This window comes from Humulus lupulus, chromosome 2 (genome assembly GCF_963169125.1).
Source record: "Humulus lupulus chromosome 2, drHumLupu1.1, whole genome shotgun sequence".
NCBI lineage: Eukaryota > Viridiplantae > Streptophyta > Magnoliopsida > Rosales > Cannabaceae > Humulus > Humulus lupulus.
In genome coordinates this window covers 57,244,320-57,266,211 of record NC_084794.1, presented here as the reverse complement: position 1 = coordinate 57,266,211, position 21,892 = coordinate 57,244,320, and the positions used below count along the sequence as shown (strand labels likewise).

The following is a 21,892-nucleotide window of genomic DNA, read 5'->3' as shown; positions in this document are numbered from 1 at the left end:
TAGTTGGATAATGGGAATTGATGGAAGTTTTTGGCAAGGGTTTCTTGGGTTATGATGCCTAGGACTTGTGTATATGGTTTTGGAGTTCATTTGGGGAGTTTAAATGAGGTTTGGAAGCTTGTTCTTATGGTTAGAAATGGAGGAGTCGAAGGAAGGAAATAGCAGGGTTGAAAACCCTGGTTGTAGCGCTATAGCACTAGCCAGGCGCCCTTCCAGTCTGCCAATAGCACTGGGGCGCTAGGGGGGCAGCACTATAGCGCTACCCTGCTTTTCCAGATTCCTGTTTTGGGCATGTTTGAGGGTCTTTGGCTCGGGGTTTCAATTTCTAAGGCTCGGGATCGAATATACTCACCGTTTAGGTACAATTCGGGGTCCCGGAAATGAGGTTTAGGTCAAGACCTTTTTATTGTTAATTTTCATTAATGGAAATTACAATTGTTTATGACTAGGTGATCGCTAAGGAATCAAAGAGTCGATCATTCACAAGGGTCGTTCTTTTACTATTTCTTGCTCGAACCAGAGGTAAGAAAACTGCACCCCATATGTGACATGCATGGTTATTATTGAGGCATGTTGAGTGTTTAAATGTGGACCTTGATTGCATATCAAATGCTTAACAATCTTGCTTATCTGGGAATGGCACTAACCTATGAGTCAGGAATCGGCAATGGTGTCAGTACTAAATGTGAAGCTGTGACTTACTTGTCAAATTCGGTAGTAGTACTGGGCACTAGTCGTATGGTATTGATTTATGAGTCAAGAGCGGTATTAGCGTGTTTAACACAAGCCAAAAAGATTAGATCTAATTGGCATAAGCATTATCTTCCTGAGCATGAAATGCTTGACCAACCTTAAGTTTGATGATAAACAAAAGCGCTTGTCTAGTCTAATGGCTAGTCACTTAGAGCTAGGGTCGAAAGGCCCAGGTGACAGCATCGTCACATGGCTAGGGGCGGAGCCCAAATTAGTGACTCACTTATTGGTCACTCATCTGATTCAAGTTGTGACTCCATGGTCACTCATCTAATTTTAAGCTAGTGACTTACTCATCAGTCACTCACCTGGTTTAAGTTAGTGACTTACTCATCTTATTAGAGCTACAAGCCCAGCAAGGTTACCAAAACCTTGAAGTTATATTCACTCATCTGTTTAGATATAAGCTCTGTATGATTATCATGATAATCATCTGATATTATATACATGCAGTAATGAGTTTTCTTGCCGAGCCGTGGCTCACGGGTGCTATGTGGTGTAGGTAAAGGAAAAGAAAAGTTCACCTAGCCTTGAGTGGAGAGCTTACGTGGCGATGTGTACATATGTGGTTGCTAGACCACCACAACCAAGGAGATTCTCAAAGGAACTAGGGGTTAACCCTATTTTTGCCGCTTAGGTCGGCGGGTTTTAATTTTACACTATAATGACCATTTTGGACTGTAAATAACTTGTAACGTTTTTATGGGCTCATGAATAGTTTTATGTTTTAAATATAATATATCATTTCCTTTTGATCGAGTTTTTCACCTTAGCCTATTAATAACACCTAGATGCACGTTTACAACCAGAGCATTACAGTAACGGTCTTGGAGTAACCAGAGCATTACAGTATATATGATATGTTTTTATTATTGTAGTCTTGGGAAACAAGTACGAACACATTAGTCATACTGGTTTCGAAATAAGGTTGAGTAGTGATTATCTACTAACTTATATATTATTAACAGATGTGAGATTAGGCTACATCTAATTATATAATATTCTTAAGTACCCATATGTATTCATGTGTAACTAATTTATTAGTCTATTGTAGACTTGTTCTATATAGGAACTACTCTTGATTTCTACCTTCCAAGGCCTATATACACTGTTGACGGTGAGAACTCGTCAACGAAGTTAAGTTAAAAAAATCAAAGTGTATTGCTTATCAATGAAGAACTTCAACGATCTAATCAGAAAGTTAGAAAATTAGAAAATAGTTGCAGAAGAAAAATGGGGAAAAGAACTAGTATTCCTTTGTTGTCTCAAGCTACATTGTTTTTTACAACCCCCTTCCATGTGGAAGTGGGGTTCCCTTTATAGTGGGCTCTAATGGCCCCTAATACATTGTGGTCTAGGGGATCAGATGGTACACAAGTACATTGTCAGGAGAGTGGTCTCAGGGGTAGTGGTGTTGGCTCCAGTTCATGGACAGGTTCTATGGGGATGTCTCCACTACTTATTTTGTACAAGTGTCAGAGGAGTGGCTCCAGGCATAGTGGTGTTGGTGGTGGTGTCGACTCTGACCACTGGTTGGATGCATACAGGCCATGTCCCCTCTCGTAGTACTCCCACAACTGGTCTGGCATGAGTATTCGGATCAGAAATATGAGGTCTTAAAGGTCGTACCCCGTACAAGATTGTACTGGTATGATCCTTTTGAATTATACTAAGGGATTTACCTCTAAATTTTAGGGTCTCCATAGGTCTTCATAGGAGACACCCTCTTGAGGTGTAGGGTGCGAGACACCCGGTGCACGCAGGGGTCGTGGCGCGAAACGGAGCTCTTCGGTCCTTGGCGCAAGGTGCCCAAAGAACCTCAATGCCACCCACGAGACGTGGGTGATAGGTGCGCGATGCGCCCCCTCGCGAAGCCCTGATGGCGCAACAATGATGGCGCGAGACGCACACTCGCGAGGCCCTGGTGCCACGGCACTGATGGCGCGAGATGCCCCCTCGTGAGGCCCTAGCGGCGCGGTACTGATGGCGCGAGACGCCCCTTCGTGAGGCCTTAGTGACGCGGCACTGATGGCGTGAGACGCCTCCTCCCTTGCTTAGCGGTTTCATACTCGGTGCCTCGTTGGAAGACCCTTGCTAGGAAGAAAAAATGGAGGGTAAAGTTCCCTATTTCAACCTCACCTTTTTCTTTTGGTTTTGCAGATATGCCGAAGAGAGCACGGCAATAGGTGACCGCTGAGGATCAAAACAATAGCCCCTGTTGGCATCCACCCTAGTGTCCCATGTGTTTGAAAATAAATTGTTGCAATTAGCACAGAACTACCGTGTTATCCCGGAATACAAATTATGCGTTCCTTCGAACAAGTGACGAGCTGATCGCCCAAGTCTGGGTTATGTGGCCATGAGCGAGCATATCTTGAAAGTGGGTGGCACAATCCAATTACACCCATTTTTTGTCATGGTTCTCAACCATTTTGACCTTGCTCCACTCCAGTTGGTGCCCTACAGCTGGCTGACCTTGTGTTGCCTCTTTATTGCGTATATGGAGCGCTTCGGGTGTGCTCCCACAGCCCAAGAGGTGCATTTCATGTACAACCTCATGCCCTCTCCTAAATCCAAAGGCTTTTATTTCCTGCAAAAAGCCAAATCTTCAGTCTCCTTGATAGAGGGTTCTGTATCCAACCCAGGGTCTTGGAAGTAGGGCTTCTTCTTTGTGAAGGGTCCCATCTCTGTTCGTGAGCACTTTCGCTCAAATCCTAGTATGCACTTCAAGTTTTTTTATATTATTATTTTTTGGAACTTATGTTCATGTCAGAAACTGTGTTGATTGTGTAGGGAATTTCGCTGTGCCTAAAGTTCTCGGGTCGGAGGCCGACGTAGTGGATAAATTTCTCGAGGCTGACCTTGCCGAAAAAATGGCTATACGTCTCTTCACCGTAACCAACCTCAACTATTCCAAGTTGTCCCCGATTTTGGATCCTGAGTTGTTGTGGACTATTTCTGGAATGTGGAAGAAAAAGGTCGTTTTGGCTGAACCTCACCTGGATGGGGGTGAGGCAGAGTGTGTGCCAGAGGGGGTCTCCCCAGGACATAGGTAACCCCACCGACCATCTTTGTCTCCCAGGCAGTGCCCTCCTTTAGCCCCTACAGACCATGACATTGCCTCCCATTCCCACGATCAACAGGCCATGCCGAGGGGCTACGTCTGTCCCTATTCAGAGGACTTCGATGCTTTCCCTCAGGCTTCCCTTGATCCTGGTCCATCGGGGGCTCATTTTTCCGATCTTCCTGTGCCCCCTCCTGGTCCGTTGGGGGCTCATTTTTTCGATCTTCCTACGCCCCCTTCTGGTCCATCGGGGGCTTATTTTTTTGATCTTCCTGCACCCCCACCTCCTTCAGCGAGCAGGTCATCTGTCCCTACCCAGACAAGCGCCTTTGGCTTGGAAGGGGAGCCCCGGGTGGGCCGCATGGCGGCCTCTTATGGGCAACGGTATGCCCAGGTCACCACGGATCTTCCTAAGGCTGATTGGAGAGGTCTTGGGAGCTTTGCCATGTCGGAGCTCAAGGAGACTCGTGTGCGCTCCACCACTTGGGTGAGTTCATGCATCTTACGTCGGCCTTATCCCTTTTCTCTCTCTCTCTTTTTTTGCTTATCATCGTTATTGTTATTTTTCTTCTGCAGGCCTAAACAGTGGCTCAGGGATTTGCTAACTCGGCTCAAGACCTTTCCACGTCGAATGCTGAAAGGGACCATCTTACATTCCAGGTCCAGGGGCTTAAGAGAAGCTTGCTGAAACCAAACTTAAGCTGGAGAAGGCTCTGGCGAAGGCCTCTTCATCATCAAAAAAGAAGAAAAGGGTGATTTCCAAGGCCGTGATGCTGTAGGAGAAAGTCACTTGCTTAGAGGCCGACCTTGAGGGTGCAAAGGCTACCATCACAACGTTGAAGGGGAGGGTCGCTTCCTTAGAGGCGGATAAGGCATATATTGAGTATAGATCCATATAGCGCGCCCTCTATGGAGTATGGAGGCAAAATCCAAACTTTGATTTTTCCTCCTTTGGTGAGCATGCTGTTGCCAGGGCGGCTGAGTGGAACGCCTACAGCAGGAGGCCTTGAGATTATCATTCTGCGATTTTTGTCGTTTCAGTGCAATGTGGTTTTATGTTCATTTGAACCTTATTTTGCTTGTAAATTCTCTAAGTCCTATTACATTATCAAAACTCTTTATATATATATATACATATGTGATCATTCATCTTTATTCCTCTATGTTAGAGGTCCTTTTGAGCCCGCACAATGGGGTTCGATAGGTTCTCTTTTTTACTTATCAAGCTTGAGGTCCTTTGGAGCCCATGCGAAGGGGTTCAATAGGTCCCTCTTTGGTACCTCCTGATTGTACCTATAAGGATATATTGACCCATTGGTTTCTAGTTATCCTTTTATATATTTTTGCGCGCGCTTATTATCTTTTGCGAGAAGCGTTCTTCTCGTCGTTATTCATAGTACTATTTTTGCAAGGGTCTCTTTTAGGACCCTTTTTGGCTAGACGACTTGGTGGCCATTCTAGGCTTATTGGTGGGTGCTTCTCCTGAGGCACTTCCTCTTGCGGAAGCATTTATTCTTATTAGGATGCTTTTCTTGTAAGACCTTTTGACCTCCTTGATGTTCATAAGGGTAGCTAATCCTTGTGAAATCAAGCGATGCCTTACAAGGTCTTCTTCTTTATTTGTAAGGGGGGGTCCTTTTAGGATCCTGATATAAGGGGTCCTTTTAGGGTCCTGATATAAGGGGTCCCTTTAGGATCCTCTTGATATAAAGGGTCTTTTTAGGATCCTCCTAATATAAGGGGTCCTTTAAGGATCCTCCTGACGAGGGTTCCTTTTAGGATCCTCCTGATGAGTGGTCCTCTTAGGATGAGGGGTCCTTTTAGGACCCTCCTCTTTGCTATATATTGTGCCCCCCAAGTGGTTGGCGAGATTTATCTTGGCAAGCACTTTGATCATTCCATTCACGCATCTCGATAATCATCTTGGTTAAATAAGAACTTTTACTACACGTTTGTCTAATGTCACATCATATTCATTGGAAGCATGTAAAATACATGGTAACTTAATGTGACTTCATTCTTACATCATACTAAGGAATCTAATTTAGCCTCCTACGTCATAGCTATTACATTAGACTTGCACGCTAGAACAATAACACTCTTGCCTCAGACATGGGGGTCTCATTGATAATATTTTTTTAGATGCTCCGTGTTCCATGCTATAGGTACCATGGTATCATCCAGGCGTGCGAGCTTGTAGGTGTTAGGGGGCACAACCTGAGCAACTTGATAGGGCCCTTCCCAGTTTGCTCCTAACACATCTGCGCTCAAATCTCGAGTGTTGGGCAAGACTTTCCATAACACGAGGTCTCCAACTCTGAATGCTCTCTCTCACACCCTCGAGTTATAGTATCTCGCGGCTCATTGCTAATATGTGGCTAGCCTTAGTTGTGCCATGTCTCTCTTAGCTTCCAACAGGTCCAAATTCCCAGCCAATGCTGCGATATTGGCCTGGTCATCATACGCTTGAGTGCGGATGAAGTTAATCTTCATTTCTATTGGAAGGACAACCTCGCAGCCATAGGCTAAGGAAAAAGGCGTCTCTCCCGTGGTGGAACGAGGTGTGGTCCTGTAGGCCCAAAGAACATTGGGGAGTTCTTCAACCCAGGCCACTTTCAAATTTTCCGACTTTGTTTTCAAATTCCTTTTTAGGATCTTGTTGATGGCCTCCACTTGTCCATTGGCCTGTGGGTGTACCACAGCGGAGAAACTCCTCTTCATTCCTTTTTCCCTACAATATTCCTCGAATACTCCTCCTTCAAATTGCGTCCCATTGTCGAAGACTATCTTGTAGGGTACTCCAAACCTAGAGACGATAAATTTGTTGACGAAGGTGGTGATTTGCTTAGCCGTTATGTTGACTAGAGGTTCTGCTTCCACCCACTTAGTAAAATAATCGACTGCTACCACCGCGTATTTTGCTTCTCCTCTTCCTACTAGCAACGCTCCAATCAAGTCAATCCCCCACACAGCAAAGTGCAACGGACTGGTCATGCTCACCAGCTCATTTGGTGGCTGTCTGGGGTAGTTTGCATGCCTCTGGCACTTGTCACACCTTTTTGCGAAATCGCTCGCATCCTTTTCCATGGTAGCCCAATAGTACACCTGGCGGATGGCCTTTTTTGCCGTGGATTGACCCCCAACATGATTTTCACATTCCCCCTCATGAATCTCTTGTAGAATTTTTAATGCCTCTCTCTTATTTACACATCATCTACTAGGGTGTATTGGGCAGCTTTGTAAGTCAGCTTGCGGGCATCTTTTTTGTCCAAAGGCAAGACCCCGTCAGTTAGGTACTTCGTGATGGGTGCAAACCATGGCTCCCCCAGGCTGTTGACCATATGGATCATTTCTTCGGCTATGCTCGGCTTGGAGAGGTATTCGACCGGGATGGACTCAAGCATGTCTTCGTCTCGAGTAGAGGCGAGTTTTGCAAGTGCATCATCATTTGTGTTTTGCTCCCTTGGGATCTGTTCTATGGTGCATTTTTTGAACTGATCCAAATACCCCTTCACCTTGGCGGGATATGGAGCCATTTTTGGGCCTTTAGCTTGATATTCACCTTTCACCTGGAACACCCCGAGTTGTGAGTTGCTAAAGACATGCAAATGGGTTACCTTTAACTCCCTAGCTAGCCGCAGGCCAGCCAACAGTGCCTCGTACTCTGCTTCGTTGTTGGAAGCTTCGAATCTGAATCTCAAGGCACAATACATCTTGTGCCCCTCAGGTCCCATCATTACTATGCTAGCACCGGCTCCTCCTTCGTTAGATGCCCCTTCTACATGGAGGCTCCAATCTTCATGGTGTTTTTCCTCTTCATGCGCCGATTCATTCTCTTCTATTTCTCCCTCCTCACGGGGTCGGTGTGCAAACTCGACTATAAAGTCTGCAAGTGCCTGCCCATTCAGTTAGGTCCTTTGGGTGTAAGTGATGTCAAATTGATTCAATTCAATCGACCACTTTAACAATCTTCCTAAAGTTTCCAACTTATGCAAGACTTGACGTAAAGGGGTATTGGTGAGAACCTCGATGGCATGAGCATGAAAATAGGGTCTCAACTTTCTAGAAGACACTATCAAGTCATATGCTAACTTCTCTATTTCTGGGTACCGGGCATCTGCTTCTGTTGACCCACGATTTAGCCAACTGACACGGAGTCAAAATATGAATGATATAGACGAATGTATAGAGAATAACGTAATGACAAAAGTAAAGAAAACACAGTAATTTATAGTGGTTCGACCCCAGGATCTGGTAATGACCTACGTCCACTTAGAATGATATTGATATGGAATCAGAAGGGTAATCAGAGAACTTGAGTTCAATGAGTTTCAACACTTCTGACAAACAATACAAGTTTACTAGGAGAAATTCTATAATCTCTATGATTCAGAAGCTCAAAAGTCCCTTCCCTTGAGCTATCTCTTGCTATTTATAGGCTCATGGAGGGTTACAAAATAATGTTACAGATATTATTCCCAGAATAATGGGATATCCAGAAGATTGCATGAGATAAATTCGGGATTCACAAAGATCTTCCCATAAATGTTGCCTTGCCTGCGGAACTACCGACCAGACTGGTCGTGGGTAAGACAGGCTTGTCCTGCTTCTGCTGTGTCTCCTGGTCGATACTCTAGCAGACGCTTTCCAGGTATCAGCCACGTGTCGAGAGATTATCTGCCACGTCAGAAATGCTAATTTATTGGATAACAGCTTCTACCAACCGTTTGCTCACATAGTACACGGGCTGCTGATGCTTCTTTTCTCCTTTGACCAAGGCGACACTTATAGCATGCTCTGATACAGCTAGATACAAATACAACTTCTCCTCTTTTTCTGGCTTTGCCAAAAGGGGTGGTTTTCCAAGGTGTTCCTTTAGCTTGGTGAAGGCATCCTGGCATTCATCATCCCAAGCAAACTATTTGCTCCCTTTTAGGATGTTGAAGAAAGAGAGGCATTTTTCAGTGGACCTAAAGATGAACCTATTGAGGGCTGCTACTCTCCCTGTTAAGTCTCCTTCGTGCTTTGATTTTTTCAGGGTTAGCCTCGATACCTCAGGAATTCACCATAAAACCCAGGAACTTTACTAATGAAACTCTGAAGGTGCACTTGAGCGGGTTTAGCTTCATTCTAAACTTTTGGAGGGTGTCGAACATCTCCATGAGATCGTTTGTGAGCTCTTCTACCTTCTTTGTCTTTACCAACATATCATCCACATATACTTCCATATTCCTTCCTATTTGACTTGCAAATATTTTGCTCACCAGCCTTTGATAAGTAGCACCTGTATTCTTTAAACCAAAAGGCATCACTTTGTAGCAATAAAGCCCCTTGTCTGTTATGAACGAAGTGTGCTCTTCATCGGTCGTGTTCATGGGTATTTGGTTGTACCGAGAATATGCATCCACGAAGCTAAGTAGCTTGTGCCCCGCTATGGCGTCTATTAACTGGTATATTCTAGGAAGCGAGAAGTTTTCTTTAGGGCAGGCCTTATTGAGGTTAGTAAAGTCCACACAAGTCCTCCACTTTCCGTTGGGCTTTGGGACTAACACTGCATTTGATACCCATAGTGGGTAGAATGCCTCTCGGATAAACCCATTCGCCTTCAACTTGTCAACCTCTTCTTTTAGGGTCGCATATCTCTCTAGGTCCAGCGCTCTCCATTTCTGCCTCAGAGGCCTTGCTTTTGGGTCGATGTTCAGGTGGTGGCACATGACCGCTGGGTCTATCCCTACAATGTCCTCATGACTCCAGGCGAATACGTCGAGGTTGGCTTTCAAGAATTCTACTAGCTTCTCCTTCACGTCACCCATAAGGTTTTTCCATACCTTCAACTTTCTCAATGGCTCATTCATGACTGTGACTTCTTCCAACTCTTCTACCGGTTCAGCTCTAGGTTCCTCTGTGACTCGCAGGTCCAACTCGTGTGGGTTTGCGCCTTCATGCACAACCATTTCCATAGGCACCAAAGGCTTCGTGGTCGTGCGGAGGGATGCGTTATAGCATTCCCTCGTTTCCTTCTGCTCTCCTCTCACACTTGCTATTCCCCTTGGAGTTGGGAATTTCATAGCTAAGTGGTACACAGAAGTTTTCACCTTCAATTCTCTTACGGAGGGTCTCCCTAATACTGCATTGAAGGCTGAGGTGCAATCTACTACGAAAAAGTTGGCCATTATGGTAATTTTTCTGGGTTGTTCTTCCATGGTGAGGGCTAACTCAATTGCCCCTAGGGGCTGTATTGAATCTCCTGTAAATCCATAGGGAGGTATTGCATGGCTTCAGGTGTCGGATGTTCAGTCCCATATTCTTCAAGGCAGGGCGATACAGGATGTCTACAGAGCTTCCATTATCCACTAGGACACGATGTACCCTCATGTTAGCAAGTTGGACAGTCAGCGCCAATGAGTCGTTATGAGGGAAATGTACACCCCGTGTGTCTTCTTTGGTGAAGGTTATTGAGTCATTCTCACCCTTGAAACTCTTCGGGGGGCGTTGCTCCAAACTTAACACGCATGGTGGTGGACTTTGTCGCGCCTCCCTGGCATATTTGTCTCGCCCCTTCCTTGATTCGCCTCTAAATCCTTGCCCTCCAAAAGTTTTCCTAACTTCTCCTTGTATTTCTGGGGCTACCTCTCGTGCCCGTGGCGAGGAAACCCCTTCTTCTGATCTTTGGTTCTCCTTGCGAATGTATCTTCCCAAATGTCCCTTGCGTATATGCTCTTCGATTTCTATCTTCAAGTGATTGCATTCCGCGGTGGTATGGCCGATATCTTTATGATACTAGAAATATTTTAGGGGTCTCATTTGGACCGGTATTTTTTCATTGGTGGGCGCCTTCTGAAAGGGACCTAGTTTTCGTTCGCGACAAAAATATGTTCCCTAGCATGGGTAAGGTCAGTATAGAAGGTGTAGGGGCCCTGTCTACACTCATCAGTGCGCTGAGGCTTCTGAGGTCGATCATCTCTTGTTCCTTCATATACCATCTTCTTATTTGCACCGCTTTGGCTTTCTCGGATTGAGAGTTTTCGTGGTGACTAGCCTTTTCCAGCCTTAAGGCTTTCATGACAATCCTCCACGTGAATATATTTCTGCGCTCGCTCGTAGAAGTCGTCCAAATCTGTGACCTCTCTTTTGAGCATGTTATCCCATAATTTGCTTCCCAGGTGTACTCTGACTGTGATGGCCATTTTTAGTTCTCTACGAGTTAAGCTCCCCACCTTGGCTGCCTCCATATTGAACTGGTGGATGTAGCTCTTTAGACTCTCGCTTTCTCCTTATTTTACATTAGCGAGGCTTATGCCCGACATTGTGTAATCACGCACGACGTGATGTTGCTGGAGAAATTCATTAGAAAATTGTTACCATGACATGATGGACCCTGGTGAAAGTCTTTTGAACCATTTATACACAGGTCCTTTCAAGGTGACAGCAAAGCAATGACACCTGGCTCCGCTACTAATTCCCCTTAACTTCATCAGATCATTAAATGTGTCTAGATGGTACTTTGGATCTATATTCCCTTCATATGGGGTCATATGAGGCTACTTGAAGTTGGCTGGGAGTCGGATGGCCTGGATCTCTTTAATGAAGGGCGATTCATGGTCGAACTCGTCCTCAAGAGCTTGTCCTCCAGATGCGGTGATGATCTTGCTCCGTAGGCTTCTCATTTTGGTGTCTAAGTCTTGTCTCCTCTTGTTCAAGGAGTCTCTCAATGTGCATGGGTTAGCATCTCGATTTCCTTTGCCTTCCCGGGGTGCCATAGGAGGGGTAGTCCTTTTATCCGCCCTTTTCTTGTTGAGTTCCTGTTGTAAATCTGAGGGTCTTCTCCTTGAGGTGACTTCGACTTTGTTACAAGGGCCAGTGTTGTTCTTTTGCTCTGGCCTCTGGGGCGGCTTCGGTGGTTTAGGACGTTCGCGCTGCTTCGTCCAAGGGGTGTTACTAGTGGAGAGTTGAGTCCTCCCATCATCCACCGGGACTGTGGTTTCTGCACCCTCTTGACCTCCATTTTTTCGCTTAGGGAGAGTTATGTTTGATTTCCCTTGCAGCAGGCCATTTAGCACATCTTGCATGTTCTCTAAGGTGGTTTCTAGCCTTTGGTTCTTACAGTGCAGTTCACGTATCTCCTCTTCGTAAAATCGAGATCTAGAACTCGAGCTTATGGAATGGACCCAGGGATGCTTGTCTGGTCTGCGCGTCGACGAGCCTGGATCCTGCCGGATGGAGTTCGGCACCGGCGGAGGCCTTGAAGACAGGAACTCATCAGCATCCCTTGCTGGAGCAGCCGTTGGCCTTGGACAATCCTCCTCAAGTGGGACTTCCGGGGATGAGGCTTACCTTTCATCTCTGTGAACCTCAGGCTCCGTTGGGGCCTCCATGTTTTTGGGTGGAGGAGGATCCTTAATAGAGGCTTTCAGTTGATCTCTGTGAAGGTGGACCTCCACTTCTGGTGGCTCTCTCAGTCGTTTAGAACATCGTGACATTTCTTTCTTATCGGAATCAATGGAAGAACAGTGGCTGGACACTTATTCTTCCCACAGACAACGCCAAACTGTTGATAGTGAGAACTCGTCAACGAAGTTAAGTTAGAAAAATCAAAGTCTATTGCTTATCATTGACGAACTTCAACTATATAATCATAAACTTAGAACTTAGAAAATAGTTGCAGAAGAAAAATGGGGAAAATAACTAGAATTCCTTTGTTGTCTCAAGCTACAGTGGTTTTTCCAACCCCCTTCTATGTGAAAGTAGGGTTCCCTTTATAGTGGGCTCTAATGGCCCCTGATACATTGTGGTCTAGGGGACCAGATGGTACACAAGTACATTGTCAGGAGAGTGGTCTCAAGGGTAGTGGTGTTGGCTCCAGTAAATGGTTAGGTTCTGTGGGGATGTCTCCACTACTTATTTAATACAAGTGTGAAAGGAGTGGCTCCAAGCGTAGTGGTGCTGATGGTGGTGTCGACTCTAACATCTGGTTAGAAGCATACAGGCTAAGTCACATCTCCAAGTACTCCCACTACTTGTCTGACATGAGTATTCAGATTAGATATATGGGGTCTTAAAGGTCGTACCCCAAGATCGTACTGGTACGATCCTTTTGAATTATACTGGGGCTTTTAACTCTAAATGTTAGGGTCTCCATAGGTCTTCACAGGAGACACCCTCTTAAGGTGTAGGGTGCGAGACACCTGGTGCACGCAGGGGTCATGGCGCAAAACGGAGCTCTTGGGTCCTTGGCGCAAGGTCCCCAAGCACCTCAAGGCCACCTACGAGACATGGGTGATAGGTGCACGAGACACCCCTTCGTGAGGCCCAGGTGGCTCGACACTGATGGCGCGAGACACTCCCTCGCGAGGCCCTGGTGGCGCAACACTGATGGCGTGAGATGCCCCCTCGCGAGGCCCTCGTGGCACAACATTGATGGTGCAAGATGCCTCATCGCGAGGCACTAGTGGCGCGACACAGATGGCGTGAGACGCCCCTCGCGAGGCCCTAGTGGCGCGACCCTGATGGCACAAGATGCCCCTCGCGAGGCCCTGATGGTGCGGCACTGACGGTGCGAGACGCCCCTTCGCGAGGCCCTGATGGTGCGAGACGCCCCTTCGCGAGGCCCTGATGGTGCGAGACGCCTCCTTATGAGCCCTTCTGGCACGGCGTGTCATGAGTCCTTGCGCGTGCGAATCCAGGCGGTGTCGCAAGACGTGTCGTGAGGCCCTGCACGTGGAGATCCAATTGGTGTCGCGAGGGGTGTCACGAGGTCCTACACGTGCAGATCCAGGCAGTGTCGCGAGGCCCTGCGCGCAGATCCAGGTGGTGTTGGGAGGCCTTGCGCTCGTGGATCCAAGCGGTGTTGCGAGGCGTGTCGCGAGGCCCTGCACGCGCAGATCCAGATGGTGTCACGAGGCATGTCGCGAGGCCCTGCGCGTGCGGATCCCATGTCGTGAGGCCATGCTAAGGATCCCACTTAAGGGGAGGCAGTTGCGAGATGGGTCTCGTGAGGGGCTGATGCGTGTGACGCGGGGCGCTGCCTGGTGTGCGAGCCGTGGCCTTGTTGGTTGCGTCGAGTGGAGGTAGTCGCGAGATGGGTCTCGCAAGAGGCTCTTGCACAAGGTGTGTCCTTTCTGGGTGCATGGGTTCTAGGCACACCGAGAATAGCATCACTTGCCTCCTAGCGAGAAGGTGGGGGCCCAAGGGTGTAGAGTCCAAGAACTTTACTTAGCTAGTTAGATAGTAGTATTATAGTATTTATAGCATTATCTTTGTAACTGTGGATTTTTGGTTCAGACCGGGAATTATTTGGACACTCATAGTAGTACTTGTAGATTTTCTAAGTTTAACCTATAGTTTAAGAATATTAATGTTAACCTAAAGTTTGATTATATGACTGATATTAAGGATAATATTTATTATACTATAAGGTTAGATAAGGGCCAATAGGATTTTAAGCACATGTTATGTATGGATGATTAAGGATTAAGTATTTTGACGATTTAATTTAATAAGGGGTAAAGTTTGAATGCTATAAGGTCAGTCAGCAACTTTGAATACGTTGAGGGCTTAGTCAAGGCTGTTTACTCCATTCAAACTTAGCTAAAAATGTGTAATTTTGTGTTTAATTAATCAGTGTGTGCCGATATATCGCAGCTATAGGGGGTGATATATCGCAGCACGTAGATACGGAAAACACGAGATGATGCACGACAGCCTCGGGCATACTGGCCCAGGCGATATATCACCTACAGGGGGCGATATATCGCCTCCTTCAGCATATTTTGAAACATTTTGAATTTTTTTTCCATTCAGCCATTCAACCTCTTGATAAATCCAGCACCTTTTTGAACGAGTCTTCAGCCTCTGCTGAACGATTATTCAAATTATTTTCACCTAAAAAGCTATTATTTTTATTTAAGTTAAATTAAGATCCTTTCATTCCTAAACTCTATAAATAGGACCTAGTACCCAGCCATTGTTCATCTTTTGCTCTAAGTTCAGAGGCTGCAAGTGCTAAGTGAGTGTGAGAGTGTAAACACCTGGGTTGGGGAATCATAAGCTTGATCACCATAAGCTTATCAAACACTTTGGGAAGTAAGGTTCCATAGTATTTCGGTTCGAGGTCTAGATTGGTCTACAAGTCTTCGAGGTATTTCCACACTCTCTAGTTCATTGGTTTTATGTTATTTTTCCTTCTCATAGTCTTCTACTCAGTCTTCTAACCTTATTCTTATTTTGGTTAGAAAATCTAAGAACTTGCACATAAGTTTTTGGTAAGTATGTTTCTCAAAGGTTTAGTCCTTCCATTCTTTTCATTAATTTTTCCTTCAATCAACTCACCCTGTTATATATGGTTTTAGGAGTGTTCCAAAAGTTCCAACGCTGTCCTCTTATCCAGGTAACTTTGGTAAGGAAAATAGGATAGAATCTATATGTTATATGCTTATGTTATCTTATGTTTCTTATGTTATGATAAGTGTTATGATATGTATGTTTGTAGGCTTGGGCATATGACCCATATGACTAACAAGACCCCAAATAGATTATGGGCATATGACCTACTTAGCTAGTAGGACCCCACTAGTCTCATGGGCATATGACTTGTTTAGTCTATGGGACCCCAAGTAATAATGGCCATTATAGTATGTGTATGTAATAAGTGTTATGTTATGTCTTTATGTTGATTATGAAATTTATGTACATGAAGTATGTGTTAGATTTTCCTTGCTGGGCATTAGGCTCATTCCTTTTTTTTTATATGTACAGGAAAATAGCTAGTAGTGGCGGTAAGGTTCGTGGATGCTTGGAGATTGTGTATCGATGGTGAATGGATTCAAGGAGTCGAGAGTTCGATTTTCGAGGATGTAGTCTTGTTTTAATTTTTTTTTATGGTTTTATATGTATTTTTCTGCTCTTTCTATGTAACTCCTTTTCATTTTAAATTATGTTTTGTTTTTAAGACAATGGGATCCCATATCCTTCTTGATATTTTTGTAAGTAACTCTTATTTTTACAAGTTACCTAATAAAATTATGGTATTTTCGAAATGTAAGCTTTATTAAGGATTTGTATGTATAGTTTCGTTAATGGTCCAAAAGTCTAGAGTAGTGGGTCATTACAAAGGGCCTTGTGGCACAAACATGTATTTAGGCGTTTAGGGGACCTTAGCTTGTGCTTTGGACCTTTCACAAGTACGGAAATTTGAGCATCCATATACATACCAATAGATATACAATTTTATTGAAAATATAATAAAGATCTTGTTGATGAGGTTGATAATAAAGAGTACATAGTTAGTAGTATACCCTGTGATTTTGCAGAGACTAATAAACAAGGAAACATGTAACATCCTGTATTTTGAACACCGTTTGTACCAGGTGAAGAATTTTTTGAAATATTATTTTGATAAATAATATCATGTGAAATTATGTTTTTTTGTGAATTTTATAGCCGTTGTACTAATTTGATAAAGGGTTTAGGCGTATGCAAAGAAAAATGGTCTTGGACCTAGGGGAAAACCCTAATGACAGAAAAATCTCGGATTAGGTAAAATGAGGAATAGTATGGCATAAAAATATTTGGCAACTAAGACTGTATAGTTGAGCCTGTCAATTTAAGAAAAATTTATTGAGGATTTAATTCCAATCTAGCGGGCTTAAGAATGGAAGTACTTGCCCGAGCCTCTAAGGGCATTTTGGTCAATTTGAGTAAATTACTAAAATTATGTGTCATGTGACAAAATTTATTTTTGGTCACATTTATTTTGTTTTAGCTAGGAGATATTTAAAAACTATAGGGTAAAATTTTGGTTAAATTTTGAGAGTGAAATTACCAAAGGGCCCTTGAGTGTATTAGAAGTGAGTTAAAAGGGGCAAGGGCATTTTAGTCATTTCCAAAGGAGGAGAGAGGGTGTGATGGGCAGCTAGGCTATGCCCTAGTATACTCAAGTATCTATGAAACCTACCCTAGGAAGAGTAAGAGGCTACCTCACCCATTGGCTAAACCTCCAATCACTTCCCTCTTACACATCCAATCATTATTTCTTTTAATTTCTTTTTTTTTTCCCTCAAGAAAACAAAAGTAGCTCTCCCCATTTCTCTCCCCCAAAATTGAGAGCTCTCTCTCCCCAAGCTCCATTTCTGCCATTTTCTCTCCAAGGAGCAAGAACACTCACTCTCCATTGAAGGAAGGAAGAAAACCCAAGAGCACACTAGGCAAGTGTAAGTTTCGAACCTAGCACATTCTTTCCTTGTCCTTTTTCTTTCAAACCCAAAATCCTGAGGGATTTCACTATTCATTCATGTGATTCTAATTGCCATGCATGTCATGGATCTTGTATTCTAGGGTCAAGAGTGGTGGTTCTAGGAGGATCTAAAATATTTGAAGCTTGTTGATGTTTTAGTGAGAACAAGGGTAAAGATTTTAGAGTTTTGGTAATTTTCCACTCATCTCCATCTTCTACTATAACATTTCCTTTTTAAATATCTTCATGTGGAACCTTGGGGTTCGGTTTGAGAGTATAGAACACAAGAAGGAAGTTTAAAAGGCTAAGGGAACCTCATCTCCATGCTAGAACCATCAAATGTATAATTTTTTGTTGGTTCTTGAGTATTTTTGGCTATTGATATAGATCTGGTTGTATAGATTTCTTTGTTTGATTTTGGAGTTTATTTTATGCTTGGTTGGTTTGTTGATTTGCATGCATGCATGTGACTAGGGCTTCACTAGTTGTGTTTATTTTTGCTAGAATGTGTAGAAATGCATGCTGCCAAGATTTCGTGGTCTGAATTCCAACGGGTTAGATCTTACCCTACTACCTCTTTTTGTGGAAATAATTTTTATTGTTGCATATTTCTAGATGATTAGTTGAGTTTAGGCTTTGGAAAATAAATAAAAAAAGGTGTTTTCAAACCTAAGCTTTGGAAAAAATGTTTAGAGGAAAATGATTTTTTTTTAAAGAGTAATGGATTTTCAAAGTTTTCCCTAATAATCTGGAAACGAAATTTCTGGGCAACAAACACTGTCCAGATTGTCTTACATTTTTTAATGGGTTCCTCTATCTTAAAAGTATGAAAATTTGAGAGAAACTAAATTAGATACGAATAAAGATCCTGGTATATTTTTAGAAAGAACTAGGCTATAGTGTAAACAGTGTAAGACTAATAATTTTTCTAAGAACCCTTAAAATCTGAGAAAAATTCCTGGGCAGCAAGCAGGACCCATATTTCCTTAAATTGTTTAATGGATTTTGTCATCCCAAAAATTATGAAACTTGGTGAGAAAATTTTTAAGATATGTATCCAGGCCCTGGTAAAATTTTAGATTTAAAATATGTCACGGTTTAAGAGTAGTAATTTTTCTAAATTGCCTAAAAACGGGGGAAAATAATAATTTTGAACCTTAACAAAAAATGAGTTTTGGGAGGTTAGTTAACCTAACCTAAATTGAATTTTGAGGTGAGTTTTCACTTAGTTCCCATCATTAGGATGCGTAATACATGAACATAATTTTAAAGGGTTGTGGTTAGCAAACCTAACATAGAATATGAGCTTAAAAGCATGATTTTTATCAGCTTCAAATGATTAGTGAAAAGGTTAGATTCAGAATTTGAAATGAAGTTGTTTTCAAAAAATAACTAAATTTTTGGATATCTAGACAATCCCAAGTTAGCTTAAGGTTATCGAGAATTCACTTTTACCATTTTCTAAATACGGAGTTCAATTTCCCCTTCTTTTCAAAAATTATGTAAAAGAGATCCTAGTTTATGGATAAAAATGGTAAGAATGGGAGTTGGGTTTTCTTGGAATCTTTAAGAGAACAGGATAGAATTGTCATATATTATTTGTAAAGGGTAAAAAAGAGGTATTTTGGTAAATGATAGAAAACGATAAACTTTTGTGAGAGGACGACAAGTTGGTATTTCTCTATGATAGGAGTTGAGTAGAATTTCCTTTTTCCAATAACCAAAATACGATTTATCTGATAAGAGAGTTCTCTAGTCAAAGAATATTAAGATGCACGTGATGGAGAGCGCGTTGCGGTGAGCCCAATTTTCTCATATTATTGTAAAGATTGAAACGAAATCTGGCCTCACTGTAAGGTGTATAAGAGGCTACAATATAGATTCTCTAAGAGAACATTATTGCATGTAGCTATCATAAGAATATCAAGTACAAGAGTATGCCATAGTTTAATCTGAGCACACTGTATTAATTACAGTAACCGCAAAAGGGAAAACGAATAACGGTGTTAAAGATCCAGTTGGGAGCTAAGGACTCCAAGTTATTTAGCCTTTCTCTTTCTTGGATACAGCATGAATATACTAGTTTGTGCTTGTAGTAGTAGCTTACACTAGTTTTGTTTGGGTCGTTAAGACCAGGGTATGCTTAATGCCTACCTTTGCAATTCTTACGCATTCTGTGGCTTAATGGAAAGTAAGTTTGGGTTGGAGCCACAACCTTATTATAATATTATCTGGGTTGGAGCCAGGACATGGTGAGATTATAGTCCGGGTTGGAGCCAGGACACGGTGAGATTATAGTCTGGGTTGGAGCCAGGACATGGTGAAATTATAGTCTAGGTTGGAACCAAGACATGGTAAGATTATAGTCCGGGTTGGAGCCAGGACATGGAAAAATTTTAGTCCAGGTTTGAGCCAAGACATGGTAAGATAAGGTCCAAGTTAGAGCCAGGACATGGTAATATAGTCCAGGTTGGAGCCAGGACGCTAAGAGTGAATCCGGGTTGGAGCTAGGATCCTTTGTGTTTGTTGAATTGAATAAATTGTATAGTTAAATATAGTTGAATACTCTGAGAATCTTCTGACTGTAGGATATTACGATATGAGTGATATGTTGTATGTTTTGGAAATTTTCTGAGTGCAGGTTATTATGCTATGTGTGAACTTGGTTGTTAAAAGCAACCAGAGGTATTGTTCGATATGGTTATCTATGTTGGATGCTCTGGGAATTTTCTTAATCCAGGTGTATTTTCAGGATATGAATTTTGGTTATGAGACATGACCATAAGTTTTCCAGGACTTTTCGTGCGTTCTCAAAGTGTATGATAGGGTTAGGATTTATCCATTACCCTAATGATCGGCAGTGATAAGTACCTTAGGGAAACCCATTACTTGGTTTAGTATATTTGTGTGCAAGGCTATTTTTACTAAGCATTTTCGCTTACCTATTTGTTTCATGTTGTAGGTAAGGGAAAACGCAAAGTGGAGTAGTGAGCACTGGAGTCTGCTTGTGGATATGTACATGTGGCCTGGCCTAGGGTGGTTTTGATGGAACACCATCTTGAAAAGAAACGTTGGGAGCGTATTATTTCTTTTATGACATTTATTTTGAAAAAGAAGTTGTAATTCCTTTTGCTAAAACTAAAAGTGTGTGCACACAATCTTTTATAAAGATTTTTTTATATGGATTTTCGGTACAATGAACTAAAGTAAAAGTTTTGATTTCTGCATGTTTTGGTCTAGTATGTTTTGATGTTCGTTACACAGCAACACCTATAAATTAGAAATGCTCTTATAGACACCACACCATAAATATGTACAATTGACACCTCCACATTAGATGACCAACAAATTCTATTTCTCTTTCTGTATTTTCTTCCATGTTGGCATTACTAACACTCTCTCTTCTGCATATTTCTTTTGTTATCTCAATTGGGTGCCAATCATCTTGAGACATTGATTTTCTATATTAAATCATTGATATATATAATACTAGTCTATTGTTTGTGTTAACAAATATGTAACCCGGATAAAATCTACTAGTTGATGCTATGTATCCTCTATAGTCTTGTCACTATAGTGTATTGATTGACTTTATTATGTAATGTTAGTTTCTTATTGATTTGCGTCTTTTTTTGTGTTTATTTTAAATATTTTATCTTGTTTGTTCCTGGTCTAGTTAGTTTTTTGTGTTGTTTTTGGATAGCAAATATATGACATAAATCTAGTTTCTTATTGTTGTTCTTGAAATGGTTGTCTCTTTAGGAGTAGTCTTGTATTTGCATTTAGAATTCTTATTGAATCCTTAGGTCTTACCAAAATGGCAAGTGTTGGTAATGAAGTTCTTCTTATTGAGAATAATGATGAGGCTTTTGTTTGGACTCAAAGGAATGAAGAAATTCTCATTGAACTCAGGGAAGAAGAAGTTTTAAAGGGAAATAAGAATAACACAACCTTTACAAAGCAATCGTGGAAACATATAACGGAAGAGCTTTGTGCACGAGCAAAAAGAAATTATAGTGATATGCAAGTAAGGAACAAATACAACCAATTAAAGAAAAAACATAAGGATTTTAAGTCCTTACTGAAAGAGACTGGTATGGGATACAATGCAGCGACTGGAGAAGTTAGTGCGACTGATGAAGTTTGGGATAAACTTATTTGGGTAAAAATGATTTAAAATGGATTTTATGCTTGTTTTATTTTAATAGGTAGTGGTATATTTTATCAATAAAATTTCATTCCATGTAGGTTAACAAGTCTACTAAAATATTTAGAAAGAAAGGTTGTAAGTTTTATGAGAAATTATGCTCTGTCTATTGTGATACTACTACAACTGGTTCCAATGCTCATTATTCAACTCAAAGTCCTTCTAATGATGGAGATAATGATGATGACGATGCAACGTCGATAAGTCCTTCTACTAGGAATGAAGAAAGTGGTTTTGATTAGTATGGTAGCATAAGAAGAGGTAAATCACTAGCCACTTCGAACTCTCGATTAGTAAAAAGAACAAAGTTCTCATCAGTTTTGGCAGATGCACTGTCAACATATAATGAAACTGAAAGTGAAAGACGGAATTAATAGAGAGATCAATGGCAAAAATCTGCATCACATTACTTATTGGATGAGAGTGTTGAAGCTCTTAGTCAAATTGATGTAATTAGGGGAGAAGTATATGCAAAAGCTATTGTGAAGTTTGAGAACGAGGTGTCTAGAGCACTATTTCTGAAGATGCCAGAGAATAGAAGATAGATTGGTTGCTGAATTTTAAGTGAAAAGTTTAGACATTGTTTGGCTATGAACTAAATGACTTTGTTTAGCTATTAACTTTAAATTTGTTTATC

At 42.3% G+C, this 21,892-nt stretch overlaps 1 protein-coding gene across 1 annotated transcript; it reads left to right on the top strand.

Moving 5' to 3' along the window:
• Positions 1 to 20,865: 20,865 nt before the first annotated feature.
• LOC133814286 (L10-interacting MYB domain-containing protein-like) lies at positions 20,866 to 21,497 on the top strand. The gene is made up of 2 exons (XM_062247270.1): positions 20,866 to 21,210; positions 21,297 to 21,497. Exons 1-2 carry the CDS (start codon positions 20,866 to 20,868, stop codon positions 21,495 to 21,497), a joined length of 546 nt encoding a protein of 181 aa, XP_062103254.1.
• The last annotated feature ends 395 nt before the right edge of the window (positions 21,498 to 21,892 follow it).

Excerpts from the sequence above, each read along its gene's own strand:
- LOC133814286 (XM_062247270.1), top strand. The coding sequence starts at position 20,866 with ATGGCAAGTGTTGGTAATGAAGTTCTTCTTATTGAGAATAATGATGAG. Across the intron at positions 21,211-21,296 it reads TTTGGGATAAACTTATTTGG|GTTAACAAGTCTACTAAAAT; the intron begins GTAAAAATGATT and ends CATTCCATGTAG.